The sequence below is a fragment of the Dipodomys ordii genome, unplaced genomic scaffold (genome assembly GCF_000151885.1).
Source record: "Dipodomys ordii isolate 6190 unplaced genomic scaffold, Dord_2.0 Scaffold59, whole genome shotgun sequence".
In the NCBI taxonomy this organism is placed as follows: domain Eukaryota; kingdom Metazoa; phylum Chordata; class Mammalia; order Rodentia; family Heteromyidae; genus Dipodomys; species Dipodomys ordii.
In genome coordinates, this window is record NW_012267275.1 from 4,220,351 (window position 1) to 4,232,368 (window position 12,018).

Here is a 12,018-nt window from a genome sequence, read left to right on the forward strand (position 1 = left end):
TGACCACGTGGGTTTATGTTGTATAAAAGTGGAATGTTTCAGATAGGAACATTTGACTTTTAAATAGCTTCTGTGTGTAGGTTTTTAAGTGGTTTTAGAAAATTCCTGCTTGTCTAAGGATACTATCTTTAGTAGTAATAAATTCCATTAGAGCAAGGAGTAATCATATGTTACATTGTAGTTTGAGCTAAAATTAAAGAATCAAATTAACTTTTAAAAAAGTAGAAATAAGCCAGGAGCCAATGGCTCACGCCTATAATACTAGCTACCCAGGAGGCTTAGATCTGAGGATCTTGGTTCAAAGCCAGCTGGGGCAAGAAAATCCGTGAGTCTCTTATCTCACACTAACCACCAGAAAACCAGAAGTGGCGCTGTGGCTCAAAGAGGTAGAGCTCTAGCCTTGAGCTGAAGAGAGCAAGAACCCAGAGTTCAAGCCCTCCAACTAGAAAAAAAAAAGTAGACATAAAGTATAGCGTTCATAAGCTACCTGTAATAAAAGTGACTTTTGCCTGGTGTTATATGTTTGGCTTGAGATAACTGTACACACCAAAACAGTATGATTCTCACATTGTTCAATAAAATATGGCAGATGGGTTGATGTGCTTCATTACTGAAAGATTAAAATTCTACATAAGAGTTAATCTGATGGGGTATTGAATAATGAAGGTAAGTTATCTGGATTTTTTCCAGATGAGCTCAGAGGATGTAAGAAGGAAGTGAAGACAGGAGATAGTAAGTGGTCTGAGTATAGAGTACTCCTTGGCTTGATGTAGGACTTGGATGAAGACTCTAATTCAAAAATAGAGCTCCAAGGGAATGTGAGACATGAGAATGTTCTAAGTATTTAGAGCGGACACTCTACCAAGATTTGGGTAGAAGTATATTACATGGAATGAATCCAGGTAGTCCATATTGTTGTCTACACAAGGTCTAGCACAGAAGAAAGCACAATGCCTAACAGCCTTTTTCTATAGGATAGCAATAACAACAAACCAACCAACCATAAAAAAAACAAGAAAAAATCTTGAAAGGTTTAAAATTAAACAATTATCTAGTTTATAACACTTCAGGTACTCACTACCACAGAGATTTCCTACCCCCTATAAGAATTTATTGAGAGTTTAAGAACGTTTTTTTTTAAATTCAAATATTTTCTAATAATGAAGTGTATGCCTGCCAAAACTCAAGTAAACATACATAGATATAAGCTAGAAAGTGGGGCACTATAGGAGGCTCAGAAAATTAAGTTTTTAGAAGTAGGTTGTAACTGATCTTCTATTTCCAGACCATTAACAGGAAATGGATAGATAGCTGCTTGCTAAACCTACATCTAGAAAATGACTAGAAATTTTATTGAGTTATTAAGCCAGGCCATGGAATAATAGATGCTCACCACGTACCCTAAGGTGGAAAGGAGAAGTGAGGGCATACAAGCAGAAGGATCAAAGGAGGATAGCAGGTAATAGCAGCCTGGCCTGTCAGAGTCATAAACAGTGTGGGATGCCAGAGCATGCCCAGGTGTACTGTGATGGCTGTTATTAGGATCACGCCATATGGCATCAACGCTTTCAGACCTGGGTACATATAGATCATCTGAGGGTTTTATTAAAGTTCATACTTAGGAAGAGGCCATGAAAGTCTGCTTTTTTAGGAACTTTACTGAGGTTGCTTCTGGTCATCATATACACTTCACCCCGGTATGTGTCAGTGTTTCATTTCTGGGCTCTGAAGTCAGTTAAATGTGCACAGAAATAAAAAGTCTATGCATAGCTGTATGATTATAAAAACAAGCCCATTTCTGTTTGTTTGTTTTGTTGTTGTTCCTACATGCCTGCAATAGAATATTTACTACTTTATATAATTTATTGTGAAGGTTAGAAATTAGTTAGACGTGGATAAAAGTACCTAGTAGGGAAAGGTTAGTAGTGGTTTCAAATGTGTTTAAACAAAGAATATTAAATGGTGTAATACTAGAGTTGTTGATATATATGTGGAAATATTTATCCTTTTGAGAGTGTTTTTCTCATTGACTTAAAGAAATTGGTGGGGCAATTCTTTGTAGTTTGTCAAAGTTCTCACTACTTATTCATCCAAGATTCACAAATTCAGGTGGGATATAGTTTAGGTGTTATAGATGGAAGTATGTTGTACTTTTGAATGCTGTAAAAAGCATGGAAAACATGTTGGATTGCAATTTTTTGTAGAGTTTTTGTTTTATTGTTTTTTTTAAATTACTGCTTGCTTAGGAAGTTTTCTTTTTTTAAATAAAGTTTTCTTATAATTTGCTGTCTCCAGTTTGCTCTGGGACAAGTCTATCTTCTTGTTTTGCTGCCACTTGAGCTTAGTAACAAGCAAACAAGTGTGTAGTAGTCCCTAAGGGGAATGTGACTCAGTGATCACGGAGTCACTGGGTCACTTTTTCCCTCAAAGCCTCTGGAACCTGGTTTGAGGCCTTTAGCATATGAATACTGAGGTCCAAGGGCCCAAATACAAGAGACCTGGACTACATTCCATTTGATCCTACTTCTTTCTTTGTGGGGTCAGACTCAGCTGCAGGCAGACTAAAACACAAGTCGTTTAAAGACTAGATTGTTGATTAAGAGTACATTAAGGAAGTTAGTAGGTAGGTAATCTCAGCTGTCTTTTTTTTTTTTTTTTGCTATTACTTGGTTTGTTTAGCTTTTTTATTTCATGACTGTTCTACTTCATGACATATCTACTTTTATTCATGCTTGAGTTTTTAATGGTTGAATCAAGAATCTAAGTATCTTTTTTATTAATGTTTTTTTTTATTGTGAAAATACCGTAGAGGGCTTACAATTACATGAGCAAGGTAATGAGTACATTTCTTATCAAGCATTGTTGTCTCCTTTGTTTCCCCTTACCATCCCTGCTCTCCCATCTCCACCCCCCCTCAGCCAAAGTTGTGAAGTTCGTTTTTTCAACATAACGGCTTGTACATCTCATTGTTGCAGTGGGTCCACATGTATCCCTATTTAAACAATTTGGTTTTTCCCTTCCCAGCCACAAATTATACCAATATCAAATATAGGGAAAACAGGGGTTATACCGTGGGGGAGGAGCATACAAAGTAACAAAGAAATCATCTTATAAATACGGTAGAAACAATAGCAAGAAAGAAAAACAATTTGAGTCCTTATCCATCAGAAAGAATGACATTGCCCTATTTGTTAGGAAATGGAAAGACTTGGAAAAAGTTATATTAAGTGAAGTAAGCCAGGCCAACGAAACATAGGTCCCATGGTTTCCCTTATTTGCAATAAGTAGTATATGTCTGAGTCAAGCAGAAATGGTCAGACAAATTGATGTTAGATGAAATGAACCCCAAGATAAGGTATGCTCTTTAATTTTGTAGCTCTGAGATGGGACTGTAAGTCATGTGATTTACAGAATCTTAAAATTTTTAGACTTTACGATTTTAATAAGTCTTAGATTGAATTTGATCTTTCCAGAAGATGTTGTATTATTGTATTTCCCTGTAACTCTGAACTTTATCCTTTTGTTCTGATATTTTAGATCGACTTCAGCTCCCCAGGAACATGATTGAAAACAGCATGTTTGAGGAAGAACCAGATGTGGTGGATTTAGCCAAAGAGCCTTGTTTACATCCTCTAGAGCCTGATGAGGTGGAATATGAGCCACGGGGTTCACGACTGCTGGTGAGAGGTCTTGGTGAACATGAGATGGATGAAGATGAAGAGGATTACGAGTCATCTGCAAAACTGTTGGGCATGTCCTTTATGAACAGAAGCTCAGGCCTTCGGAACAGTGCAGCCGGCTACAGGCAGAATACAGATGGGGCTTGTTCTGTACCCTCTACCAGGACCTTGGTGGTCTGTGCTTTTGTCATTGTAGTTGCTGTCTCTGTGATCATGGTGATTTATCTGCTGCCTAGATGTACTTTTACCAAAGAAGGCTGCCATAAAAAAAACCAATCAATTGGACTCATTCAGCCACTTGCAACAAATGGGAAATTGTTTCCATGGGCACAAATTAGACTTCCTACTGCCGTTATGCCACAACGTTATGAACTTAACCTGCACCCAAACCTAACCTCAATGACATTCAAGGGTTCTGTGACAATTTCACTTCAGGCTCTTCAGGCCACCTGGAATGTCATTCTTCATAGCACAGGACATAATATTTCAAGAGTGACTTTCATGTCAGCAGTTTCAAACCAAGAAAAACAAGTCGAACTTCTGGAATATCCGTATCATGAACAAATTGCCATTGTTTCTTCTGAAGCCCTTCTAGCAGGGCATAATTATACCCTGAAGATCGAGTATTCAGCAAATATCTCTAGTTCTTACTATGGGTTTTATGGCATCACCTACAAAGATGACAGTAATGAGAAAAAGTATGTAGATCTCTTCAGTGATTCTTGTTTGATGCTGACTGATGACTTTTTTTGATATGTATCTCTTTGTTCATACCAGAGACGTTCAATGCATCTTTTTTTTTTTTTTGGTCATTTGTGGGGCTTGAACTCTGGGCTTGGGCGCTGTCCCTGCGCTCTTCAGCTCAAGGCAAGCACTCTACCACTTAAGCCAGTGCGCCACTTCTGGTTTTCTAGTGGTTTTTATTGGAGATAAGAATCTCACAGACTTTCCTGCCTGGGCTGGCTTTGAACTGCGATCCTTAGATCTCAGGCTCCTGAGTAGCTAGGATTACAGGCGTGAGCCATCGGCGCCCGGCTTCAATGCATCTTTTTAAGTTTAAAAAGTTATGTGAAAAATGATATTTTGGAAAACTATAATGCTTTTCTTAGGCAGAACTTAGGGCTTGTATGGTGAGGTAGAAGTAGGTTCTTCTGGGGGAAGGAAATAGATGAAGATTCTATGAGTTATATTCTTTATTACAAAAACTCAAGTTATCTTGAGATTTCCATATTTTATGAGATGAATCTATTTTCTATCATTCTTTGGAATTTTTATTAGTAATAGGCATTGATTATTCTTTAAAACCTACTTACCTAAGGTGTAGAACTTTTAGAAGGTGTTTAATGAGACTGAATGAGGGCATCAGAGTGGAATGCTTGCATATATCATTTTTGAATCCTTAATCTTTACTGGTTCACTTAAAAAAAAGTCTGATTAATTTCTCATGGCAACTTTGAAAGAGTCCAAGTCCCGCAAAAAGTGAAATAAAACTTAAAAGTATTCAGCATACATACTTTGTACATTAACATTAGTATTCATAACATGTAGCTGGAATTTCTAGAAAGATGCACTGTACAATATGTATAAGTTGTTTGTAAATTGTAATAGTATCCAACCTTTTATTGAAAAAGGTCTGTGTACATCTGCTTTATGCAATTGGAGCATTCTTTCTGATCATAGTGTATAAATCAGTATGTGAATTACTGACATTTAGCATTTGTTTAATGTATGCTAAATGTATTAAGACAAATATAGGAAACTGTGAGTGTATTAGAGTATTCCTCTCCTGTGAGTACAGGTCCCTAAGTTCTATCTCCAGGAACTCTAAAAGAAGAGAGAAGAGAGAGGAGAGGAGGAAAACCACTAGAGAAGGAAGGAGAAAAGAGAAATACTTAGGAAAGAATATTTTAAGTCTATTTAAAGAAACTGCTTCTTTTTTTGGGGGGGGGTCCGGTCGTGGGGCCTGAACTCTGGGCCTGGGCGCTGTCCCTCAGCTCTTCAGCTCAAAGCTAGCACTCTACCACTTGAGCCACAGTGCCACTTCCGGCTTTTTTTTTCTTTTTGGCTTATGTGGTGCCGAGGAATCGAACCTAGGGCCTCATGCATGCAAGGCAAGCGCTCTACCACTGAGCCACCTTCCCAGGCCCAAACTGCTTCTTTTGAAGTGGTAAAGAGACAAAGTAAAATCTATAGTTCTAGTCACATGGCAGTTTGTTGTTGTTTTTATTATTTCAGAGACTTTTTAAATTTTAAAATCCATTGAAAGAAATAAAATCATATTTTTTAGAAATAGAGCAAGCCTGGAGTAAACACAACAAGTCAATGTATTTTTCTGAGATGCATATCTAATTAGCTATAGAATGGACTTTTCTAACTTTTATGAAATTTTTCCCCACTACTTCTATCAAAAAGCACTGCAGTGCTAAATGGGCTGCTTGCGTATAAAGTCTTACCTTCTAAAGGAAATTGAGAAAGATCAAAAGCTGCTATAATTTCCTATCTTGTAGTATTAAATTGTATGTCTATTTTTATATAAGTTTGATAGTTTTATACTTGTGACTTGAACTTGAAAAGGCTGGTCATATTTTAGTAAAGTTTTACTGCTACTTTGTAAGAATATCTAAATAAGTAGTTTTTATATTTTCTTTTTATAAAATACTTATATATATTTATAATATGATAAATGTCTCTGTATTTCAATTCTTGCATGGTATCTGAAATTGAGCACACATTTGAGATTGCAGCCACAGCCTGGGAGTTCTTATCTTTAGTCCTTTTACTATAATTCCCATCATCCTAGAAATACAGAATATACATGAAAATAGTCACTTTGTACCAACAGACCTTTAAATAATCTATTTAGCCATCTCATCCAATCAGATGATATTGCCCCCAGTCCTTGAACCTGGTACTAGTCAATAATGGATGTTGTATATGAGAGTAAAGTGACTTTTGGCCTAGCCACATGCTTACTCTCTTACTATGAGCTAGATTGAGTTGTGGGACATGCTAGAAAAATGGAATATTATTCCTCAAAGTTAAGAAATAGAGTATTACAAATGATATATTAAAGCCTTAGGTTAGTTTGTGAAACTATTACAAGCAGAATATGTTTATTTATCTGACTGCTAGAATAAAGTAAAGGCCTCACACTATTGTATATATTGGTAGAAGATGAAAGTTGAGAAGATTATAATTATACCTTTTAGGATGTCTGAAAACTATTCTTTCTAAGCAATTCTTAATTCTAGTAATTTTTTGTTATTGTCTTACTTGAAATTTTGTGCATTCCCATTAGATAAGTTTTAGTACTGTTCCTTTCTGCAGTACAATTAGAATAAAGATTTAAACCATAAAATAAAGTAATTAGGGGATTTCGTATTGTACACTTTGCACTGACACTGAAAAATGTCTATGCACAATAGTAAGGAGATTTTACCCATTTTCTGCACTGCTGCTATCCTATTTCTATGTGTATTACTATTATTATCATTATTTGACATGACTGAGTTTGGATTCAGTGTCTCATACTTACTAGGCAGGTACTGTACCATTTGAGTCATGGCTCCAGCTCTCTCGCAGTCCTTTTTGCTTTTATAATTTTTTTTTTTGTCGGTCGTGGGGCCTGAACCCAGTCTGGGCTGGGCACTGTCCCTCGGCTCTTCAGCTCAAGGCTAGTGCTCTACCACTTGAGCACAATGCCACTTCCGGCTTTTTCTGCTTATGGGATACTGAGGAATCAAACCCAGGGCCTCATGCATGCAGGGCGAGCACTCTACCATTGAGCCACCTTCCCAGCCACCTGCTTTTATAATTTTTAATGGGGTCATAGCTACCATGACAGGCTTGAACCACTGTTGCCTAGTTATTACTGGTTGAGTAGGAGTCTTGCAGACTAACCTAGCCTTGAACCACAATTCTCCTGCTATCAGTTTCCTGAGTAGTTAGGATTGTAGGTTTGAACCACTGCACCTAGCATATGTATCTTCTTGCTTTTGTACTTGTTTCTGCAAGGACAGATGACTGTGTTGGCCTTTGGTTTACAATCCTTAGCATTTCATTATTTCTAACACAATTTCAGTCAGGATCTTTAGTTACCAAGCTTCTGGTTTTTCTTATGCCATTGTCTGCTATACTGAACTTCATGTTCATTTGCCGAAAGTCTGAGGCTAATAATTGCCAGTTTACTGGGAACAAAAGTTAGAAACTACTTAAGCATTTGATATGCATAATAATTTTCCCCATCTAACTCAAGAAGAAGTAGATATTAATATTATATATCATGAACAACTCAAATCCAAGGTCGTTTTAACTGCAGAAGCCACATACTTAATCACCATGATGTCCTGATTCTCTAATTTATATTTCTTTTCCTCTTACATTATTATCCCAGTCCTCATTCTCTCACCTGACCCCCAGCGAATTCATAATTGGCTTGAGCACTTCTGGAGGAGAAGGTGCTGAAACTAAAAAGAAATGTACTCATTACCTGACTTATACCTAACTGTATCCCTTCTGTACATGACCTTTACAATAAAATTTAAAAAGTAAAAAACTCCAAAAAAAACATTTTTGTTAGAAAACCAATTGTACAGAAATTTCATTGTGATATTTTTAAAGATGCACACAGTATACCTTGATCAAATTCATCCATTCATAACATTCACTCTTGATACCCTTTCTTTTGTCAGTTGTGGGGCTTGAACTCAGGGCCTGGGCACTGTCCCTGAGCTTTTGTACTCAAGGCTAGCACTCTACCACTTGAGCCCACGGCTCCACTTCCAGTTTTCTGGTGATTGATTGGAGATGAGTTTCAAGGATTTTTCTACCTCAGCTAGCTTTGAACCAGGATCCTCAGATCTTAACCTCCTGAGGAGCTAGGATTGCAAGCATGAGCCATCAGTGCCTGGATTACTTTTAATAGTTTTTAAAGTGTTTCATTGAGCTATTTTTATGCACGTGTACATATACACACACAACTTGTATAGTATTCAGCCCCCTGTTACCCTCTTCTTTTCTCCTTCTCTCCAAACCCCTTTCACAGTTATATCAATTATAATTTTTTAAAGTCTAGAATTAATATTTTTGAAAGCAAATATAGAATAGATGTCAGATATTCAGCCTAGATTAGACAGACTCTTAAGTATTAAGAAAAATCCTTCTTAAAGAGTTGACTAGATACTGAATTTCTTTTAACAATAATTTTTATATTTATATAAAATTGTTAATTTTGTTACATTATCTCTAAATAGGTTCTTTTTGTATGAATAATAGGACATGATAAAATTTCATATCTTGGTTTTATTCTGTTTACAGTAGAATATTGGGGAAGGGGTAAAATATGGAATGATAGAAATATAATAGGTTTAAATTGTTTTATGTATATTGCTTGCTACCTTATTATTTACTCAATAGAAATATTTTTGGGCTCATCTTTACCAGAACGAACGTTCAGTAATTTCAAGTGTAGAAGACTCGAAGTTATCCAGCATGTATAGTAAAATCTCTATCAGGGTATCTATTTGGTATACAAGTAGATTTTAACTAAATTTTAACTAAAATCTTGGTTTGGGGTATGCAATCCTATCAAAAATCACAACATAAGAATAAGGAAAATGAGATAAAGGTCACAGATTTGCCCAAAGTCCTATGACTGGTAAATTGTAGAGTTGAAGTCTTCAGACCTCAATCCTATACATTTTCTTTTCTATTTGTCATCTAACAGCAAAACCTAAACACTAACTAGGAAAGTCTGACATATCTAAAGTGGTTTTTATAGGTATACAACATTGCGTGGTCCCTGAACTATGAGTTGCAGTATCAGCGAGCTGTACTTGCCCTAACTACTCTATGGCTATGTGTGGAATGATCTCTCATGTGGAGATTTGCTTTTGCTCTCTATTTAATGGGAAAAAAAACACATTTTTTTTTCATTTGTTCTTTTTATACTTTTCTTCCTAAGCATCTTTAAGGAGAATAAAGGAGAAGAGAATATTATAGGAAAATGGGATTTTTTTCAGTCTTCGCAAATGTATAGGTTGTAGATTTAAGGGTTAGCCAGTGTGCACATGATTCACAGCAATTAATGAAAACCTTTCTTACTGATCTTCTAGAAATATATTTAAGATATCACTGGCCAGCTGTATCCTACTTTTGTGATTTCAAACCCACACTCTACAGCCACCAAAGTGCCTAGACATATACTATTTGCTTGTGCTGCCCACCCTTTCTGGAGGGCACTCTTTCTTTCTCTACCTTTTCAAACACTTCTCAGGTTTTAAGACCATTTTTACACTGTGTACCAATTCACTTAGTGTCATCAACTTCTAGTCAGAATTTATTTCCTATCCTTCATTCACACTTCGTTTTCATGATTAGGATATTATTTGCAGCCTCACGTATGTTTCTTTCCTTTCTGTAGGCCTTTGCCTTCAAGCCAGTTGTGGATCTTATAATCACTGAGATTTTATGTATTTATCTTAATGTCTCTAGTACTTGGCAGGGTGCCTTGATAGGTGTTCATTAACTATTGGATTGAATTTGCATTTGTTATAGGTACTTTGCAGCAACTCAGTTTGAACCCCTAGCAGCAAGATCTGCTTTTCCTTGTTTTGATGAACCAGCATTTAAGGCCACATTTATCATCAGGATTGTAAGGGAAGAACAATACACTGCTTTATCAAATATGCCTAAGGTACTGTTCTTTTCTTCGAAGGTAAAATCTTTGAATTGGCTCTCTTTCTGTAAGAACAGCTGAAAAAATTTTAAACCAGGCATCTACTAAGAATAACTAGAATTATGTAAATGAATTATTTCTTTAAAATACTTGAATCAGCATTAAATAACGGTGTTAACTGGGATTAATTGGGAAGTCAGCCTGAGGGGAGAACTTAAGAAAAGACAGAGACCTGGACTGGGAAAGTATTGGTAGGAAGTATGAAGTGAGTCCTATGTACTACTAAAGCTCTGCAGATACTAATACTATGAATTAGTCCAACTCTAGAGTGATATTTTCTGAAATATAATGATTTCCTTATTTTAAAGAATGTTATACAACAGAATCTTGTTTGTGTTATTGTAGTAACAGGAACAGAAGCCTCTTTCTTGAGGGTTAACTCTCCATGGGAGGCAGTGGGGGTGTCACCAAACAGAGCAATTTTCATCCTAACAGAACCAAGAGTTCCTTTTTTTGTCTCAGACCCCTGAGTGGCTACATGTGCAGCAAGATGGGAGCCTCCTGAACCCATAACTCATGTAGTGAGGGGAAGGGGGAGCAACCAAACCCTCTATGTCTTGGAGTCAGCCCAAAGAGAAAGCAGACAATGTAATACCTTCTTAGCTAGGACAATTCTCCCAAAGCTCCATTCTTCTATAATCCCCCAGTATACTTTAATTGTTCTCTAAAAGAGGTGAACACCTGCCTGCCTAGTGTCCCAATACATACTCATGGTCGGAAAATACTGCAAGTTGCCACCATTCCTTTATCTTGTATCTACTGTAGACTTAGCTGGTGACATACCACTTTTGACCTCACCAAGCTTTCTTAGGGATACTCAAATGGTTCTTTGTGAAGCATTTTCAGATAATTTGAAGGAATATCCAGGCATATATCTCCTTAAAGTGGGACTTTCCTACATCATAGGAGAGTATTGGGGCTTTGTGGAATTTTATGTCTATGGCTCACATTTATTTAAGGTCACATTGGGGCCAAACTCTCAAAGATTTCCACTGTATCCATTGTGCCCTCATGATGAAATATGGTAGAAACAAATAGAAACTCTATTAGACCCATCCTCTCTTCAAAACTTGTGACGAGGGCGTAAAATATGCCACTTATTTCCAATATGAAGTTCTAGTTTCTCAATGTATTTGACATTGTCATTTACTCCTGCAGTTGTGGAAGTGTGGTCTTTTCTCTTTTGTATGTAGAAATCATCAGTTCATATGGAAAATGGACTTGTTCAGGATGAATTTTGTGAGAGTGTGAAGATGAGTACTTACCTGATTGCTTTCATTGTGGGGGAGATGAAGAACCTGAGTCAGGATGTGAACGGAACCCTGGTATGTTGATGTGATAATTATCTCAGAGCCTGTTTCACAAGATTCTGAAAGTCTTTTTTGCGTGAATAATTCCTGATCATTGCCTTGCGAAGAAAATCAAGCTTTTAGATCATATTATGACATATTATAGCAGAAATGCTACTCCGCATTAACTGTTATCAATGTTTTTCATTTAATATCTGAAAGCCAGTAATTTTCAAGTTTCTAATTTTAAAAGGAAATTCTAGTCAGGCAACATTTGTATGCTAAAATTTCTAGAACAGTATTTTACAATACA

General features: G+C 36.5%; 1 protein-coding gene across 2 annotated transcripts in view; it reads left to right on the plus strand.

Annotated features, from left to right (window-relative positions):
* Lnpep (leucyl/cystinyl aminopeptidase) overlaps positions 1 to 12,018 on the plus strand; it is a 97,174-nt gene that overhangs the window by 30,848 nt on the left and 54,308 nt on the right. For both annotated transcript variants that reach the window (XM_013022027.1, XM_013022028.1), the window contains exons 2-4: positions 3,538 to 4,378; positions 10,236 to 10,374; positions 11,610 to 11,741. In XM_013022027.1, the coding sequence (XP_012877481.1) occupies positions 3,538 to 4,378; positions 10,236 to 10,374; positions 11,610 to 11,741 (1,112 nt within the window). The remainder of the gene's footprint in view (positions 1 to 3,537; positions 4,379 to 10,235; positions 10,375 to 11,609; positions 11,742 to 12,018) is intronic.